This window comes from Coenobita brevimanus, chromosome 101 (assembly GCF_032717465.1).
Source record: "Coenobita brevimanus isolate Jiangsu-jjx chromosome 101, ASM3271746v2, whole genome shotgun sequence".
NCBI classification, from domain to species: domain Eukaryota; kingdom Metazoa; phylum Arthropoda; class Malacostraca; order Decapoda; family Coenobitidae; genus Coenobita; species Coenobita brevimanus.
In genome coordinates, this window is record NC_137054.1 from 11,704,187 (window position 1) to 11,725,549 (window position 21,363).

The following is a 21,363-nucleotide window of genomic DNA, read 5'->3' on the forward strand; positions in this document are numbered from 1 at the left end:
AACTCACCCCCCCCTCCCTCATATACCTCTCAACTCCATCCCTCCACCTCATCCTCGGTCTACCCCTCCCTCTCCCTCCCTCCACCTCACCTACATACACCCTCTTAGTCAGTCTTTCATTCTCCATCCTCTCCACATGTCCAGACCACCTCAGTGTATTTCTCCTAATCTTTTCAACCACATCCACATCTACCCCACAACGTTCCTTCACTTCTTCATTCGTCAACCTGTCCCTCCATGTCACTCCACATGCTCCTCTCAAGTAACTCATTTCCACTGCTCTCACTCTTGACTTGTTCCCCTCTTGCAAGGTCCACGCCTCGCTTCCATACGTCAGGGTAGGGATCACAATACCATCATGCAGTGTCTTCTTAACTTCCATACTCACCTCCCTATTTCTCATCACTGCTTTCAGTGTGCCAACAACCTTCCTTCCCTGCTGTACCCTTTCATGTACTTCATCCCCCAAAGTTCCATCCTTACTCATCACACTACCCAAGTACTTGAATGCGCTCACATTCTCCATATCCTCACCATCCAACCTCACTGCACACTCTGTAACTTCATTCCTCTCAAACACCATAACTTTACATTTGTTTACATTAACTTTCAGCTTCCTCCTCCTACACACTGTCCCAAATTCATTCACCAAACCTTGCAACTCCCATTCATCTTCACTCAACAATACTGTATCATCAGCAAACAGCAACACCGGAAGCTTCCAAATCTCACCCTCATTCATTAGGGCCACCCCCACATCCACTGCCCTACCTTGTACCTCCTTTACGACCCCATCCATATATATATTAAACAGCCATGGAGACATTACACACCCCTGTTTCAGTCCCACATTGAGATCAAAGAACTCACTCAGCTCACCATCCACTCGCACCGTAGCCCTAGCTCCCTCGTACATACTCTTCACAGCACTCAACAATTTCCCCTCCAGTCCATATATTCTTAATACCTTCCACATACCTTTCCTATCTATTCTGTCATAAGCTTTCTCCAAGTCCATGAAGGCAGCGTACACTTTCCTTCCCTTCTCTAGATACTTCTCCACTAAACATCTTAGAACAAATATCTGATCTACACACCCTTTTCCCTTCCTAAATCCCCCTTGTTCTTCTCCAACTAGCTCCTCTGTCATATGCCTAACCCTATCAATGAGTATTCTACCATATATTTTACCAGTCACACTAAGAAGGCAAATACCCCTATGGTTACCACATACTTCTCTCTCCCCTTTTCCTTTGTACAGAGGAACAATTATACCTGATTTCCAGTCCTCTGGAACCCTTCCCTCTTCCCAAGCCAATCTACACAACTTCCATATCCACTCCACAACAATCTCACCCCCATACCTAAGCATTTCACCACACACTCCATCAATTCCTGGGGCCTTTCCCAGCTTAATCTTCTTCATCGCTTCCACTACTTCCGACCTACTGATCTCTTCCTCCCTCCTCTCATCTCTTCTTCTCCCAGCCATTCCCCAACCACTTATACTCACACTGCTCTCACTCTCCACATTCAACAAATCCTCAAAGTGCTCCTTCCATCTCCTCAATTTCTCTCTCTTCTCCACCAACAATCTATTATTCCTATCTTTCACTCCCCTACTATTTCCCCTTTCACACTGCCTTACTTTCTTTACCTCCTTCCAAAACAATTTCTTACTCTCCCGCCATTTCACACTCAGATTCCTCCCAAACTCTTCATCCACTTTCTTCTTACTCTCCTTCACCAGTCTCTTAACCTCCCTTCTCCTGCTCACATATACCTCTCTCTTCTCTCTCTCATCTTCTCCCCTACCTCTACTCGCCAACCATTCACCATATGCCTTCTTCTTTTGTTCCACAGCTCGTTTCACCTCATCATTCCACCATGCTGTCCCTTGCACACCCTTGCATCTCCTCCTCACTCCACAAACCGCCTCACACGCTGCGCTTATCTCTTCCGTGAATATCTTACATACGTCTTCCACCCCTTCCATCTGCTCTAGCTCATACCTTCCCAGTCTTTCTTCCACTATGCTCTTATACTCTGTCCTCTTCTCACTATCTTGCAATTTCTCCACTCTTCTCACAGGAGCTGCTTCCTCCTGTCTTCCCCTTCGCCTCCTCAACCACTTTCTTTGCAGCTCTACCTTGGCCATCACTAAGTGATGGTCCGAGACTCCATTCCCCCACCCTCTCCACACCCTTGCATCCAACACTTGTCTCCTCATTCGCTCATCCACACACACGTAGTCTATCATTGCCTTTCGTTCAACAAGTTCACCATCCATCCTCCTCATTACTCTCCATGTATACCGGTGGATCATCTTATGACGAAAGTAGGTGTTGGCTATTGCCAACCCCTTACCAGCACAGATGTCCACCAAAGCACTACCATTCCCATCTACTTCCGCTGGCACACCCCACTGACCAACCACTTCATCCACTCGTACATTCCCGACTTTGCCATTCATGTCTCCAATCAACAGCACTCTCTCGCTCATCTCAAACTTGTCCATACATGCTTCTACTCTCGCCCAAAACTCATCTTTCACTCTTGCCACTCGATCCTCTGTTGGAGCATACACACATACAATCGCCCATGCTTGTATACCTACTTTCATCCTCACCCATACAATCCTTGCACCCACTGTTCCATACTCTCTTAAATTCTCCTTCCACTTCTTGCTTACCATCAGACATACTCCCTCTCTTGCCCTCTCATTCTCACTGACTCCCGCACATATACCTACACCGTATTCCCATTCTCTCATCCTTTCACCTTTCCATTTAGTTTCAGTCAATCCACATATATCCACTTTTGCATCCTCAAGCACCTGGACAATCTCTCTCTCTTTCACTTCATCATTCACTCCTCTCACATTCCACGTTCCTACTCTCAGAATGTCCTTTGTCCGTTCCTTAGTCGTCAACGTATGGTCCGTCCGGGTCCGAGGCGCTTTATTTGCTTTTTTAGTTAGTTCTTTTTACGGGGTGGGGCACTAACCCACCACCAACCCTTTTAGTCGCCTCGTACGACAAGCAGGGATACTGGGGGAGTATTCTTGAAACCCCCCTGCCCCCAGGGGGCACCCAGTTATAATCCCCTTTCTCTCTTTCAAGGGCATCACCCTTCCCCACTTACACATTTATATTCACACTCTTCAGCCAGGCATTTGGGACAGCACACTTATATATAATTAAATTTATCATTTCAGAAACTAAACCCATTCCTTCATCTCCAGTGGCCTTCAGCATTTCAGCAACCAATACAGACACACCCACTGCCTTCCCCCAGCTGCATCCTGCCTGTTGCCTTGCTCACAGTAGCAGCATCAATCAAAGGCCAAAGGCCAAACAATGGATCCAGTAACTCCAAACATTCCCTTTTCTATCAGACTCCTCATTAAGCTGCCAGTTATAATGCTTCCTCCGTTTTGTTTCATTTTGTTTTTAAAGGCTCCAGCATGCTTGCATGCATCAGCCTTGGTCACCTAATGGCTGCTTTCCATGGTGCGTGATGTCCAGCAGTTCTTTATTCACGAGGTCACGCTCATTGACTTCATCCCAGGTCATTTTTGGTCTGGCTCTCTCAGCCCTACCCCTAACATTAACATTTCTCACTTTCTGCACCCAGTTATAATCCCCCCCTCCTCTCCACATGTCCAAACCATCAATCTACCTCTCCTCATTGTAGCACCGGTACACTCCCGTCCCAACCTACCTCTCAACTCTTCCGTCGAAAACCTAGACCCCCCATGCCTCACACTCAAGGACGTACTGCACATCCACCTAATCGTCATTTGTGTATGTTTGAGCCTGTGAATCTCCTCTTCCTTTACTGCCCGGGTCTCACTTTCATATAGCATTACATTCCTAACACATGCATCTCCAGGTGCCTCACTGTCCACCACTACCTTTCCTTCATCATTCTTTGCCCACTGCTCACCTGTGATATTCTTGTTTTCCCTCTTCATCTGATTTGCCACTTTAAATACCACATACTTCCATTAAGCACTATTTAGGTCATCCATTAACCTTCTCGAACTCTTTCAATGCAGCCTGCGTCGAACTGCTTCCAAGTACTACATGACTCCCACAGGTTGGCCCAGACCTTATACGCCACACATCTCTCACTCAGTGATGTGCGTGACGTTGGAAAACGTTTCCATTCAACTTTCTCACCTGCCCTTGAGCTTTTTCACTGTATTGTTATAAAATTGCTACATGTTATAAATGAAATAATGGTCTTCCTAAGGCATGAAACAAAAAGAAGAGAGAAAATAAATTACCGTACCATATTTTATTATTCACTTATTTATTCAGTGTTGATTTCCCACAGATATATAAATATTTTGTCAGTGTTTGTAGAGAGAAAGTTGTAGAGCATTTATTTGTGATGATTTTCGTAAAAAATTGACACTTCTAGCTCTATTAGTAAGATTTTTATGGCTTATGGAATAAATATCGTATGGTCTTTGATCACACGCGCTGTTCTAATAGCGGCTGTCTCAAGAACGTAAAATGTTTCCAAACATTTCATTACTCTGCCCTGATTTGTAACTGTATTGTTATGTAATTACTACATGTTATAAATGAATAAATGATCTTCCAAATGAAAGAAGAAAAAAAAAAATTACCAGATTTTTTAGTTCACTCATTTATTCATTGCTGATTTTTTTTTTTTTATATATACTGTATAAACATTTCGTCAGTGCTTGTTGAATGCTCTACAACTTTCTCTCAACAAGCATTGACGAAATGTTTATATATCTGAGAAATCAGTTTTGAATAAATGGGTGAATGGTAAAATATGGTTATTTATTTTCTATTTTCTTTTTTTTTATTCATTAGGAAGGTCACTTATTCATTTATAACATGTAGCAATTTCATAACAGTACAGTTATAAATAAGGGCAGGGGAGAAAGTTGAATGACGCAACTGAATATTGTGGCGAAAAAATGCCACGACCTATGTATACAATTGGATGCAACCTTAGACGAAAAAGTGCGAGTGGTTGGATTTCACTTGGATGCAACCTGCGTCGTAAAAGTGCGAGTGGTTGGATTTTTTACCGAGCCCTCCTGTATGAGAGGGTTAAAAGTCTCAGGGACTCAGAATTTGCCCAGTATACCTCCTTTCTAGCTCTATGCATGGCAGCCAAGAATTCCTCTCAGTTACCATTCCTTTTCCATTCCCAGATAAATCTTCTTTTGTCCTTAACTGTGGCTTCTACACCCTAATCCCACCTCCTTATTACGTTGTGTTTTAGACGGTCCCTTGTCCATCCGCACACTGAATCAGTAACTCTCAATGGATTGTTCTTGAGAACTCTGTGCTGTTCATAACGCTTCTGTCAACAACTACCTGTTCAGCCACCTTTCTACTCATCCCACTGTAGTAGGGATCCCTTACTGCATGGTTTATCAACTTCTGTATTTTCCTCCTGGTTGCATAGGTCCTCCTCTTCACTGCACGCTCCTTCAGCACCATGTCACATATCAGTAATTCGTGTTGCTACACACACTGTTCACTCCCTATAACTTTAACATCCGTCACCAACCTCCTGTCAGCTCTTATGACTGGGAAATATCCAGTCTGCCTACTATTACCCCAGACTCATATTTATTCAGTTTACATTCTCTTCTAAAATGCGTGCTTGACACGATCGTGTTCATTGCTTCCCAACTCATCCTGCATACCACCAACCCTTCTGGTGTGCACACACACACACACACACACACACACAGGGCATCGTCGGAGGTAGACGTCCGTTACCGGCGCTCCATACCAGACCAACACGGCCAGAGGCATTACCTAAATAAGTATCTTTGAATGAGTCAAGCTCTGTACCAGGTTAGACTAAATGATTTTTCATTATTAAAAGGAAAAGAAATAATAAGTTTAAATAAGACTGGTTCAAACAGAACAAAGAACCACGATGCGTTGAGTCAGCTGGGTTTGTTTATACTACAGCAACACGGGGAAAGTGTACATATTCTGTAAGTACATACTTTGTTCATTTAGTATTACAAAATGGATACATACTTCAGTAAAACAAATTTGGAAAAGAAAAGGGATAAAAGTAAAAAGCAAAATGATGATTTCTACCAGGAACTGGTTGAAGTGGAGACTCACAATAGACTGGTTGAACGTGTACACAAACTAGAAATGGCTTTCAAAAATGAAATGGATGAAATAAAGAAGCAAATGCACTTGCAAAAGGAAGAGATAGAAAAACTAGGAAGGGAGGCCAATAAGAAAGACACAACCATCAGTGAACTAACAGTGGAATTGAGTACGCTTAGGAAGAAAGTGAGTGAAATGAGAAGTACAGTAGTCAATCACGAGAGTGTTATGGAAGAGTTAAAAAATGACACAGAGACAATTAGACAAGCAAGCAGTCTTATGGACCAGAGCAGTGATATTGAGGAGAAGATAACTCAGGTGAATGAAGCTGGGCAAAGCTACAAAAATGAGGTAGAAACCACGTATGCTGAAATGGTGAAAGTAAAGAAAGACTTAGAAACAAGGGTGGAGGAAAAAAGCATTAAAAAGGAAGTGAAAAGAATAATCCAAAACAATCCAAAGTTAGTCAGAGATTCAGTAGAAATAAATAAATCAATAGTAATCACTGGTATAGAAGAGGAAGAAATTAAAAACAAGATCACTAGAGACAAAAAGGAGATGGCAAATGTAATGAGCTTACTGAAAGAAGTATCAGAGGAAATCTGTAGTAAAGACATAGAGGAACACAAAAGGTTAGGGAAATACGAGAAAAGCAAGACAAGACCTCTAAAGGTGACTTTCCAGAGTGTAAACACTGTGGAAGAGATACCAAAAAATGCAAAGAATCTTATGGAAAAAGAGGAGTTCAAAAATGTATGGATAAAAAGATGCCTAACACAAGAGGAACTGGAATTACTGAAAGAGAAAAGGGAGGAAGCAAAAACAAAAAATGAGGGAAGATCAGAAGAGGAGAAGAAGAAATTTTACAAAGTAATAGGATTGCAGGTACGAAAGTGGTACACAAACAGGATGGAAGATAAGGAGGAAGTTAGTAGAACCATGTCATGGCAAGTATATAAACAAGATGATAAAGTTGATGTACTCAAATGTGGATGGAATGGTATCTAAATTACTAGAGATGAATGATTATGTCAGAGAAAATGAACCACAAATAATATGCCTAACTGAGACAAAATTAACACCAAGGATATCCAATGACATACTAAACTTAGAGGAATACAATATATGGAGAAGAGACAGAAATTTAAAAAAAGGAGGAGGAATTATAATATTAACTAAGAAAATCTAAAAGTCAAGGAAATAAACCTAGATATACCATCACAAGTAGAACTGATTGCAGTAGAGATCGACACATCTGAAGGTAAAGTAATTGTAGCCAATTTGTACATGCCACCCAGATCAAACACATGGGAAAGAGACGAATATGAGGACCTGGCAGAGAGTACAATTCAGAGTATAAGATCCTTGCTACATAAAATGGAAGAGAAATCGAAAAGAATTATACTAACTGGGGACTTCAATACAAATATAAATTGGAATACTCTAGATATAAATAGCCAAGAAAGCTGTTGGGACCAAAAGCTCCTGGATCTCGTACAAGAGTTTTTCTTAACGCAACATGTGAGGGAAACCACTAGAAAAAGAGGACTTGATGTACCTTCAGTGCTAGATCTAATATTTACTAGGCAAGAAAATGACATTGACAGTTTAATATATCACCCTCCACTCGGCAAAAGCGATCATGCAGTACTAAATTATAACTTCAGGATAGCATATGACATAGTAAACAGCAATGACAGTTACAAAAAGAGCCTAAACTATAAAAAGGGAAATTATCAAGACCTAAAGAAGTATTTCTTAGAAGTTGATTGGGAAAATGAGCTTAGAGGACAAGATTTAAATGCTGTATATAAAAAATTTTGTGAATTTTATGAAATAGGAGTCCAGAAGTACATCCCACAGCACAAAGAAGCAGATAAGAAAATACAGAAATGGTTCAATACAGAATGAAAAAAATCAAAAGAAAGAAGAGATTTGTTGTGGAATAGATACAGAAGACACAATAGTGAAAGGGCGTATAATAATTAACAAACAGGCAAGAAACGACTATACAAGAATAAGGAGGGAAGCCCAAAAACAGTTTGAGGAGGATATAATAAATAAAAGTAGTGATCAACCAAAGCTGTTTTACAGCTATATCAGAAGCAAACCAAAGTAAAAGATATAATACAATCCATTACGGATGAGGGAATCACTTATACACAAGAGAAAGATATTTGTGAAGCACTAAATAAGAATTTCCAATTAGTTTTTACAGAAGAAAAAAATTTTGAGAGGGACTATGTGGAACACGCATGTCCACACATACTACCAGATATACAAATAGCAGAAAAAGTAATACAGGAAGAGTTAAGTAGATTAGACAGAGGAAAAGCAAGTGGTCCTGATGAAATTTCATGTTGGGTGTTACAAGAATGTGCAAAGGAGTTAAGTAAACCACTATTTTTAATTTTCAAGAAATCCTTGAGTCAAGGGAAACTACCTGATATTTTGAAAAAAGCAAATATAGTCCCCTTATTCAAGAAAGGAAATAGACAAAATCCTCTCAACTACCGACCAGTATCACTGACCAGTGTTGTAAGCAAGGTATTAGAAAAACTTATAAGAAAAGCTTGGGTAAATCATCTAGAAGAACACAGTATGATAACAGAAAGACAGTTTGGTTTCAGAAAAGGAAAATCATGTGTTACTAATTTGTTGAGCTACTATGACAGAGTAACAAACACAATACAGGAAAGGGAAGGATGGGTGGACAGTATCTATTTAGATTTCAAGAAAGCTTTGACACAGTACCACACCAAAGACTTTTATGGAAGCTGTACCATCAAGGAGGAATTCGAGGCAAACTGTTTTGTTGGATGCAAGACTTTCTCATAAAAAGAGAAATGAGGACAGTACTAAGAGGAAACTACTCATCATGGAAAGAAGTGACTAGTGGAGTACCACAGGGTTCGGTGCTGGCACCAATCATGTTTTTAGTGTACATAAATGATATAAACAGTAACACTGGAAATGAGAGCTATCTGAATATGTTTGCAGATGATGCAAAAATATAAAGAAGAATTACTAGCACAGACTTTTGTAGGGAGCTACAAGAAGAATTAAATAAACTTCATGAATGGAGTAGTACATAGCAAATGGAATTCAATGTGGACAAGTGTCATGTAATCAAGATTGGTAAAAGTGGAAAAAGACCTGATTGGGATTATAAGTTAGGAAATAAAACCCTATACACATCAGAAAGAGAGAAAGACCTAGGTGTTATTATCAATAACAGACTATCTCCGGCTGACCACATCAGCGAGAAGGTACGGAACATGTATACACTGCTTGCAAATATGAGAATAGCATTCACATACATAAATGAAGACATGCTAAGAAGGATAATAACATCATTCATTAGACCAACCCTGGAATATGCATCAATAGTCTGGAGTCCTCATCTCAAAAAGCACATAGACAAGATTGAAAAAGTTCAAAGGGCCGCTACAAGATGGATACCAAGCTTAAGGGACCTAAGCTACGAAGAAAGACTAAATAAACTGAATCTACCAACACTACAGGAGAGAAGGAAAAGAGGTGACATGATAATGCTATATAAGTGCATATCAGGAAAGGAGAAAATAGACATAAATGATTACTTAACATATGGAGAAGCATCAGCAAGAGGACACTGCAAAAAACTGCATAAGAAGAGAGGTGATAAAGACGTAAGGAAATTCAGTTTCCCAAACAGAGCAATTGATCAATGGAATGCACTGCCGAATGAAATAGTGTGTGCCAAAACAATTAACAAATTTAAGGATATGTACGATAAATATGGTTTAAGACACGGGACAGTACGAGCTTGACTCATTCCTGTAAAGATACAATTAGGTAAGGTAAGAACATACCAAGTCATCCCAGTATCTATCTTTTCCATCATCATCCAAGCCAACATGTGGAGCATATGCTGATATAACTGAAATCATGAGTTACCAAACAATATTTACACTGCAATAATCGCACCATTTATGGGTGAACTTGCTCACTGTTTCTGAACCACAACTCAACCTGTATCGTGGTTCACGCTACAAGGTAAAAGAATTATTTTATATAAATCAGATTTTTTAAATAGCATAGCGCACAGCTCATTATCCCAATCACACAGTATTTATTAGCCAATATCACAGCATAATATAGTGACCAGATAATAATATAATATGGCAAAGAAGATGAAGCTTGATGATTCGATAAATTCTCGGGCATGTACACACGAACACACACACACACACACACACGCTGTTGCCACATTAGCCATATCCCACGACTAGGTGGTCCAGGTGGAACTCTTGTTGACTGTACCTTGTACTTACTGTATAACATATTGAAGTAATGAAATTATGGAGAGTTTTGACAAATAAATGTTACCATTTTTATTATTCCATATTTTGAATTAATACTCTTATTTTAATTCATGTGTGTTATATAGGTGAAGTTCTCAGAGAAATGTGCTGGTTTGAGCGTAGGGTCATTCCTGCGTTGTTGGGACACCACAGACAGTCCTCTTGTCAAGGACACCTCTGGATCTGCCCTTCCTCTCCATCTCAAGGATGACCTTAGTGAAGAAAAGAAGCTAAGACTTGGTACTGTGCTTATTTATGTTTTGTTCACAGCACTTAGATTACTCAGATGGTTGAAGTATATCTACATACTCAAATTGATTTAAAAAAAAAAAAAAAAAAAAAAGTGGCACAATCCTTTATTACCTTCTTAGAGGTGTAGTAGCTGTGATAATGTATTGCAGTAAACACAGTTGTGGTAGGTTGTGAATGCCTGCTATCCCCTCATTCAGTGTAATGATACCTTCTATTTACTGGACACTTAAGCGACAAGCCAAACGGTTTTGTGTAACCGAAGATACTGCAGTATTGACAGTTAGATGGTAATCATATAACCAACAAATGGATGCCCGGTGGGCTAGTAGTTTAAGGAGCTCCAACCAGATATTCCATTTAGGGTCTCCAACTGGGTGGTAGGGCTTAATTGTTCATTTAAAGGTGTTCAAGAAAAAAGTGATTGTTTACCCTCTTCTTGAATTTCTGGACTGAGTAGTATAGCCCTGAGCCCCTGTGTTCTTAATGAGTCAGTATGAATTGGAAGATGGATGGATGGATAGATAAGCACAGCTTCAATATATTTTATTATTTATACTGAATGGAGATAGGTATGACTTTTACACAGGAAGTTTCCATAAGTTGTAACTTAATAATTTTTTCTTCAGGGGTAATCAGATACATACAGTGTAAATTACAGCTTGTGAGGTACTATATCAGGTACCCTTCTTTAAATTGGCACCAGCATAAGATACACTGTAGCCACACAGCACTGATGGACCTCCGGCCTAACCTCGATAAAAGGTCTCGAGGAATGTCAGGTTGAGTGGCCAAGTACGAACAGTCTACTGAGTTTAAAACATGGGCCACAACAAATATATACTAAACACAATAGATGTTCTGCATAATGCAAGTGATACAGTACAATTATTACCACTTTACTGTAGATTATTAGGCTTAGAGTAGTTAAACATCACTTGACAGTGTATGAAAAACTGTGAATATTTATCTGCAAACCTATAATTTTCCATTAAATGAAATTTTTTGGGCTGTAAACTACACAAATTTAAAAAGAATTATGTACTTAAGAAGATTTCTGAACTGTGAAATTGAAAAGAAGCCCTCCTGTGCACTGTCCAAGACCACAGCTTGAAGTTTAGAAGTATTATTGTGAGTTCAAAAGTGACATATAAAAAAGTTTTGTTTTCCTGTATGATCTTGATGGTCTGAGCATTGAAGAATAATATGCAGATACTCCAAGAGTAATGTAAAAGGTGATTTAAATGTGCACTGACTTTTTTTTCCCTATGGTATTCTTGCTGCTTCCAGACAGTTCTATTTAATTTAGGAAAGGCCTCATACTGAAGGGGTAAAGCAGCTGGAAAATCTCTTGGCAGGCGAATTCCTGTATGGGTGGGCCTGGCGCAGTGAAAGCATGCAGAAGTTCAGAAACATATTGGAGACAAGTGGTTGTGACCCTGAGGCATTGCTGCATGTGGCTCTATCTCACTGGCTTCAACTCCCCGATGCTACCACTGTTGCTGCACTACATTTTGGGACAATTGTAAACACTTTGGCTGTGATATCAGGTTGGGACCAACTTGTGCTTAGTCATGAATATGCTTATGAATACAGTACTGTGTTGCATTTTGAAAGATGATTGGAACTTGTTGTTGATATTTTATTAATTCTTAATATCCAGAAAAAACTGGACTGTGGCATTGACTTTTGTACAGTACAGGCTAATCAGGTATGGTGATATCGTGTTCTATTTTATTTTCCCATCACCAGAAGAAAGAATTGTGTGTGGCATCAGTGAGCAGAGTCCTTGGTGGAGCCGAGTGCGTGACAAACTAGCAGCCTCAGCCCATCCCCACCAAGCCTACCTTGCTGCCCTCCTCTGTCGTGGTGTCCATGCCTCTTTGGAGACTCATACTCAACTTGCTACAGCCAAAAAAATACAGCACATAAGAGAGGCAGAGAGTAACGATAAAGCAAGTGATGTAGAATGTGGAGAAAGGAGAGAAGAAAATAAAGATAATGGTGTGATGAAAATATGTGAGAGTATAGAACACACAGAATCTGCTAAGCCTGATAGAGCACAAGAGTTTTCCTCCCTGAATGACTGGGAAGGCCTGTCAATGGAGATGGTAGAGTGGAATTTGCTGTTGTGGCAGGTAGGATGTGTGATTCCCCTTAGTCAACTGCTTTCTTTCACACCATCCAACTCCAGTAAGCAAAAACTCAGCAGTTCTCCTTTGCCACCGTCACAGCTCGAAGTCTCCGTCAAAGTTCTGCTGGACAAAGGAAGAGGTTTGTGTGACTAGCTTGAAAATGTTGTGTTCAGCTGTGAGTCAGATCCACATTGACAGCATTTATTTATGTTCTGTCAGTGGGTATGCAGGAGGAAAAATACTATAGTAATCTTGCTGTAAATTTGTTCTTTAATATTTTGTTTTTATTTTTTCTTGGAGGGAGCACTATGCAGGCTTTTAGCCTTTGGTTCCTTTGTCCGTGTATATAAAAACATTTAAAAAAAGAGTAAACAGAACAGCATTTCCATATGTAAAATGGGTATTTGAGTACCAGCACCTGGCCACAGCCCATTACTTTTTTATTTTTACCTTATTTTAATACTGATTCTCTTTTCACATACATGTTTATTTGAAGACAGTGAACAGTTTTGTATCCAGAAAGAGAATGCTGCTTCAAATTCTTTTGCAGGTTATGTTGCAGAGCTGATGGCCAACTGGTTCATTGGTTCTGGTCTGCCACTATCTACCACTGTAAAGATACTCAGCAAACAGGATGAGGTTAGAAAGAGGAATGAAAAAGAACTTACAGAAACTGTTGATGCAGACACAGCAGTGATAGATGACAGCGATTTATCCCTAGATATGGGAAAAGAGGATGAGGAAATGGAAGATCCTGAGTGTAGAGAAATAAGTGGTAGGTTACCCAAGTTGTTTCCACTGTTGAAAAAGAATGCACTCAACCCTCGGCTATCACGGGTTCCGCTATAGCGTATCTGGCTATCACGCCTATATAAAGAACTACCCAAATACCTTTATCACGCATTAAAAGCCTGCTCTCGCGCACCAGAAATGTTCGAAAATTTCAAAAAGGCCGGGCTCTGGTGCTCTGCCCAGCCAGTAAAAGATTCACTCCATGATTGGTCATGTGACGTCAGCGCCAGCTGAGCGCTAATTGGCCACCCGACTGAGTCTCCCGGCCGCCAAACCATTCAGGTGCGCGGTCTCAAACGGTGAGCAATAACCTTTTTTGTGATATGACCGTGGCCAATGTACCCCCTCCCCGTCTCTCTACCATCGCCCAACATAATGCTGTGGCACCTGGCAGGGAAATAAAGAAGAGGAAGAACCTATGCTATGCGGATAAACTGGAAATAGTGAAACATATAGACAGTGGTAAGACTAAGCAAAGTGTGGGGAAGAAATATAACATCAATGAATCAACTGTGAGGGGTATGCACATTTTTAGACTATTATATGTTAATATGTGGTACAAAAAGGGTATCTTAGGGGTAAATATTGAGGTCATGGCACCAGTTAGAATTATTACCATATGTTCTTCAATTCGGCTATCACGGTTTCGGCTATTGCGCAGCCATAACAAGACCAATTGGGAGTGATAGCCGAGGGTTGAGTGTACTGTATTTTGTAAGGCACTAATTTTTTCTTTCAATAGATTTGTGATACTGTATGTGTTTGAAGAGTATACATTTTTATAGCCATAATCATTTAATAACTTTGGATTGCAGTGACTTCAGTTTTTCAATGCAAAATACCCATCTGCCGAATAGCCAGACATCTTAATTGCGGAGGAAGTGGCCACAAGTAAACTTCCTCCATGCCATCCTGTCTTCTGCCATCAAACTGTCCTTCACCCAGCTCGTACCACTTGTTTGTATACCTCTCCACTTTATCCTCAGTCTCCCCCTCCCCCTCTCCCTTTCTCCATCTCCACCTCTTTCACATGCTTTTGGTTTTCACACTCCAAAATGTAGGAAACTGAATTTGGATAAAATTGATCATGATGAAGCTGACATTGCAGGTAATGATAGTACTGTCTATTAAAAAGTCATAAAATATGAAGAAAGATTAGTAGATGCTCATAACCTAGTCTGAAAGTGTGAATGCAGTACAGTATATGTACAACATATGTTAATCAGGAATAGTATGAAAACTTGCAGCTGTTGATTCTTCACAATTTTCTTTCTTTTTAATTAAAAAATCTATTTCCTTAGGTGAGAAAAAGAGGTTGGGATGATGATGATGATGATGATGATGATTTCTTTTCTTCTGTCCCAGAGCTGTTAGGGAAGGTGGGTGAGCATTTTCCTCACTCAGTGGCTGGTGATTCAGTGCTAACTAACATGACATGGGAGCTGGCTGCTGGATGGCACAAATCACCAGATGAAGTTTCTCTTCTTGAAAGTGCTGTTGAACACCTCTCAGCCATTACCAACTCTCACATCAGACACGGTAACTTAATGGAGCCTCAGATATGAGTTTTTAAGACTTAGAATTAAAGTAAAACCTCGCTATAACTAACTAATTGGGGTCCAGACCATTCCAAAAAGAGCGAAAGTCTGATAAAAGCAACATCTGGACTTCCTCCTGCTAACCCAGACTTTTTTCGATATATCAGACATTAGCCTGGATTGCACCAACGGTTTTTCACTATCGCTGCAGCACTGCACTGTATTATACATTCACTACAATAATCAAATGGTATAATCATCCACTCACTCAATGTAGTGCTGCCCTCGGGTGACTGTCCTTTCCTCTCTTCCTTCCATCCTCTTCTGTCTTTACTTTCTGCATTCTGTCCTCTTCCTTCTGCCTATGGATGACTTTACACTTCCTCTTCTGTTTCTCTTTCTTTCGTACTTTCCTCATCTTTCTGCCTATGGGTGACTCTACACTGAGTGACAAACCAATACTATGCTGGTTAGTAACCATATAACCAAATTATGGCACCTGGTGCTTTAGTGGGTAATTAAGGGTCTTCAGTCGGATTGAGCCAGAGTAGGTTTATATCCAAAGAGTGTATGGGGTTTATTGCTCATGTAATGCCACTCAGGGGTGAGTGAGGCTGGTCACTCTCATCTTAAATGTCGGGACCAACTTACCTGGCCCCGGGCTCATACGCTTCTCTTGGGGCAACATAGGATTGGGTGATGGATGGATGGATATAATATTACAATAGTACTGTGCTGTACACTGATAAACATGTCTTTTATGTACAGCCGGGGAAAGTTCCACGTTATACACTCGCTCACCACTTCGAAATAGTAAATGTGAGACAAGTGTTAAGTGAAGCAGTAGCCAACATTAATATATCTGATAACTGTGTGAGAAGGATGGGGATGGACGAGGGAGGGATAGGAACTATCAGCTCCCCCATGCCTTCCTCCTCCCTTAACCTCTCCCCTCCCATACAGTGGTACCAGACATTTGAGTGTCTAGCTACTGCTTCACTAGTCGTTGTCTCATGCATAAAGGTCCGAACTGGTAGGCAGGTGTATAAGGCGGAACTTTCTCCGGGTGTACCTTATTGTGGTGAACATTGCTGAAGTGGTCAGGCAGTCCGGACTGCTTCTGGCTTTATTGGACTTTTTCCGATATATAAGAATTTAGTCTGGTCAGCTCCTTCCTTCTGATAAAAGTGAATTGCAGTATATTGCAGTCTGTTATATTGAGGTTTTATTGTAGTTTTGTCTTGTTTTGATATTTTGAATAATGGATAGGGGCGCCCATCATCCACTCAACCAATGCAGAGATGCCATATGATCTCTGCATTGAGTGACAAGCCAAATGGTTTCCTGTACCCAGGAAACCATTTACTACACTGGGTGGTAACCATATAACCAGGGTTTCTGGCGGGGTTAAGTGTCCCCCAGATTTCTCAATCCAATATCACCTAATCTTGGTAGTCATTTCAGAGAGCCTTAGAGGGCCCAATACCTGCCCAAGGCCCCAGCCAAATGGGCAGATTCTCATGGCCATGTGGAATGTGAGAGGTGTGAATGAGGAGAGCAACAGGGTGGAAGTGGTAAATGTGTTCAAGATTGCGAGATATGCCGTGATGGCATTGTGTGAAATGAAGATGAAAGGGTGTGAAGTGGAGGAGTGGGAGGGTATGAAATGTGTAAGATCGTTAATGAATGGGCGAGAAAGATGCAAGGAAGAAGTTGCATTGTTGATGAATGAGGTGTGGCAGAATGGAATGAGAGACTACAAATATGTCAGCTTGAGGTGTATGTATGTCAAGTTCAAGTTTGAGAAGGTGAAAGTGGCAGTGATTGTAGCATATGCACTGTGTGAGGACAGGAGTGAGAGAGAGAGAAAGACAGGTTTTGGGATGAGATGGGTGAAGTAGTGGGAGAAATGTCCAGGAGCTATAAAGTGATCGTAATGAGGGATGTGAATGGAAGAGCAGGCACTGGTCCTGAGGATGACATAATGGGTTGTTATGGAGTTCCAGGAGAAAATGATAATGGGAATCGACTAAAGGATATGTGTCAGGAGAGGAGGTTGTGCATTTGTAACTCATATTCCAAACACAAAGATGCACATAAATATACATGGTATAGAGGGAACAGGGACCGTGTTGAAAGAAGCCTGATTGATTACGTGCTCATAGAGAGGTCGATGATGGGAATGGTTGCTGATATGAGGGCCATGAGAGGACGATGTGGAGGTCTGTAAGAGCATGTGATTGTGGTATGCAAGATCAAACTAAGAGGGGTGAGGATCAGGAGAGAGAGGAGCAGTCAGAGAGAAAGATTGAAAGTTGAAAAGCTGAGGATCAAAGAAATGGCAGATGATTACAGATCCAAAGTAGAGGAGGAATTAGAATCAGTGAATTGGAATAAAATGGATCTGGACAGCCTGTGGAATGCATACAGGGATTGCTTAGTTGGGAATGCTAAAGCAGTGTGTGGTGTGGCAAGCGTAACAAAGAAACGTACGGCATGATGGGATGAGGAGGTTAAGAGAGCAGTGGAGGAAAAGAGAAAGAAGCGGGTAAAGTGGTTGCAGGACAGAAGTTCATTTAAAATAAGAACTGAATATATTGAGAGCATGAAACATGTAAAGAGACTAGTGAAGAGGAAAAAGATGGAGGTAAATGATAATCTAGGAAGAAAAATGAATGCGAACTACTCTGAAAATAGGAAGTTATTCTGGAAAGAGGTGTGGAAATGCAGAAGTGAATGCGGAAAGAAATGTAATGGTGTAAAGGATGTAGGTGATAGATAATTAACCCATGAGGATGAAGTAAGGACCAGATGGAAAGAATATTATGAAAGCCTGATGAACGGGAATAGAGAGAGCAGAGTGCCTGTCAACATGATTGGTTTTGGGGATGTGCAGAGAAGGAATGCAGTACCAGGAGCTGTGACACTCGCACAGGTGAAGAGCACTGTGAAGCGTCTGAAAAATGGGAAAGCAGCTAGGTTTGATGAGGTGTATGCAGAGATGCTTAAGTGTGGTGGAAAGAGTGGAATGAAGTGCTTGTTAGAGATATGTAAGAAGGCATGGATGAGTGGAACTATGTCTGCAGAGTGGAAAAAGGCTGTGATTTTACCCCTGTACCATCCACTCACTCAATGTAGTGCTGCTTTTGGGTGTCTGTCCTGTCCTCTCCTCCATCCTTGTGTCCTTCCATCTTCTTTTGTCTTTTTTTCCTTCATTCTTTTCTCTTCCTTCTGCCTACGGGTGACTTTACACTCCCTCTTCTGTCTTTCATTCCTTCATTCTTTCCTCTCCCTTCTGCCTGTGGGTGACTCTACACTGAGTGACAAGCCAAATGGTTTCATGTATACCAGGAAACCATTTACTATGCTGGGTGGTAACCATAAAACCAAATTTTGGCACCTGGTGGTTTAGTGGGTAATTATTGTGCTCCAGTTGGATTGAACCGGTGAAGGTTTACATCCAAGGGGTGATAGGGGTTTATTGCTCATGTAATGCCACTCAGGGATGAGTGAGGCTGGTCACTTTCATCTTAAATGTCAGGACCAACTGCCTAGCCCCGGGCTTCTACGCTCATCATGGGGCAACGTAGGACTGGATGATGGATGGATGGATGGACAAAAATAAAGGTGAGCGAAGTGAGTGCAAGAATTATTGTGACATAAGTGTACTGAGTGTGGTAGGGAAGGCATATGAAAGAACTGCCTATGGGTGACTGTACACTGAGTGAACACCAAATGGTTTCCTGTATACCAGGAAACTACTGTGCTAGGTGGTAATCACATAACCAAATTGTGGTGCCTGGTGGTTTAGTGGATAATTACAGCACTCCAGTTGGATTGAGGTGTAGAAGTTTATATCCAAAGGGTGGTTGTGGTGTATTACTTACGTAATGCCACTCACGGATGAGTGAGGCTGATCACTCTCATCTTAAATGTCAGGACCAACTTGCCTAGCCCCGGGCTCCTACGCTCCTCATGGGGCAACGTAGAAGTGGATAATAGATGGATGGATTAATACTGAGAAAGTAAGAGAGATATCATCAGTCCTAGTGAGTGATGAACAGGGTGGCTTTAGGAGTGGCAGAGGATGTGTGGATCAAATATTTGCAGTGAGACAGATAGCAGAGAAGGCTTGTGAGAAGGACCATAAGGTGTTTATGGCATTTATGGATCTGGAAAAAACATGAGACAAAGTGGACAGAGAAGGATTGTGGAAATTTTTGCACATGTATTGTGTAGATGGTAAGCTGCTAGGTGCCTTCAGGAGTTTTTATGATGGTAGTGAAGCATGCATAAGGGTTAATGGGCATCTAAGTGAATGGTTCGCGATTGGTGTGGGCATGCTACAAGGTTGTGTGATGCCCTCATGGTTGTTCATTATATATATGGATGGGGTGATGAGAGAAGTAAAAACACGAGTAATGGAGAGAGGGATGGCATTGGTAATGAATGGTGATGGATGGAATATCTCAAATTTGTTGTATGCTGATGATGCAGTACTGCTTGCAAGTACTGGACAAGAACTTGGTAGGCTAGTGCAGAGTTTTGCTGAGGTCTGTGAGCATCGTGCCCTGAGAGTAAATGTAGAAAAGAGTAAAGTGATGGTTATTGAGAGAGAAGGTGACTCCCAGTGTAATGTTACAGTGAATGCAGAGAGACTGGAATTGGTGAAAGAGTTCAAATACTTGGGTACAGTGATAGAAAAGAGAGGAAAATGTGCAAAAGAAGTTGAAAATAGAGTGACACAAGGAAGGAAAGTGGCTGGTGCAATGAAGGCCTTGATAAGAAACAGAGGCTTGAGTGTTGCAGCTGCATGAGGCTTGCATGAAGAAGTGTTAGTGCCAGCTCTAATATATGGATGTGAGACTATGGTGTGGCATTAAAATGAGAAGTCAGGAGTAAGAGCAGTGGAGATGGACTGCTGAGGAATGTATGTGGAGTACAGAGGGTGGATAGGATATGAAATAATGTGATTCGTGAAAGATGTGGAGTGAGGAAGTCGGTGGACACCAGAATCGAAGAGAGTGTACTGAGATGATATGGTCATGTGGAAAGAATGGATAACAATCGAGTGGTGAAAAAGGTATGTCTGAGTGAATCTGAAGGAGGGAGGAGGTGAGGTAGACCAAGGAGAAGGTGGAGAGATATGGTGGATGAGTGTGTGGGGAAGAGAGGTTTGGAAGTTGGTGAGGCTAGGGAACTGACAAAAGATCGAGCTGGCCAGATGAATGTTGTGAGGAGAAGTGCATGATCAGGGATTTGGCACCCCTTTTTAACATGGCAGTGTCCGGATTGACTCAGTCGGATATGTTGCAGAATGTGGTGAATGTTTCTGGTGTATCCGATAGAGCCAGGATTCCGGGAGCTTGAATGGCGAGTGAATGGAGGTATGGCCCATTGGATTGGGCAAGTTTGGGCTGTCTGGACATTGTTACTCCTCACCCTGCCCTAGGGTGGGAAAGGAGGTCTGGATGATGTTGATGATGATAATCCTCAGCTAGTACAGGTATTCATTGTATGTTACCTTTTACAGTGTTCATTTTTGGGTGTTAATTCCTCAGGAAATTACAGAAATATTGCTACAGAATGTTTCGTTGATAAAGCTAATTTGTTATTTCCCCCATTTTACAACACCAGATGTATGGAATAAGTTGTGAAATTTTGAAATACATTCATAGCATATACCATAAGATCCACCTGTACACTGTATAACTTAAAAAAAAATAAAAAATAAAAAAAAATAAATAAATAAATAAATGTATGGTCTCCTAACTGCATACATACACAAGGTGTTGGAGTAATGGTGTGGGAGACTTGGGTGGGACGTTGGGTGCAAGGGGCAGCATGTCTTATGGAAAAGGCTTGGAGAACCCCGAGAGAGCGTGCCTGCCAGCGTGAACTGCGTCTGTCAGAACATAATCTACCTCAAGCACTCCAGGCTGCTGCAGCCCTTCTTAACCAGCTCATGGAGGTGAGTAAAGCAAAAGAAGCTAAGTTGGAAAGTGTTAAGCTTTAGGTCAGAGAAGGAGAAGGAGATGAAAGGTTGAGGTATGGTGAAGTAGGTAAGGATAGCTGTCATTGAGGAACAGAATACAATGACCACATGCACTTTTTGCCAGTTGTGCTCAGTGGTCAATGGCAAAAAAGATAGTAATGACAAAAATAGGCCTGTGAA

The 21,363-nt window shown here is 41.1% G+C and overlaps 1 protein-coding gene across 1 annotated transcript in view; it reads left to right on the plus strand.

Moving 5' to 3' along the window:
• Rab3-GAP (Rab3 GTPase activating protein) overlaps positions 1 to 21,363 on the plus strand; it is an 88,829-nt gene that overhangs the window by 61,091 nt on the left and 6,375 nt on the right. Inside the window, exons 15-20 of the mRNA XM_080284552.1 lie at positions 10,561 to 10,714; positions 12,082 to 12,273; positions 12,476 to 12,997; positions 13,409 to 13,633; positions 15,016 to 15,189; positions 20,978 to 21,159. Of these exons, the coding sequence (XP_080140678.1) occupies positions 10,561 to 10,714; positions 12,082 to 12,273; positions 12,476 to 12,997; positions 13,409 to 13,633; positions 15,016 to 15,189; positions 20,978 to 21,159 (1,449 nt within the window). The remainder of the gene's footprint in view (positions 1 to 10,560; positions 10,715 to 12,081; positions 12,274 to 12,475; positions 12,998 to 13,408; positions 13,634 to 15,015; positions 15,190 to 20,977; positions 21,160 to 21,363) is intronic.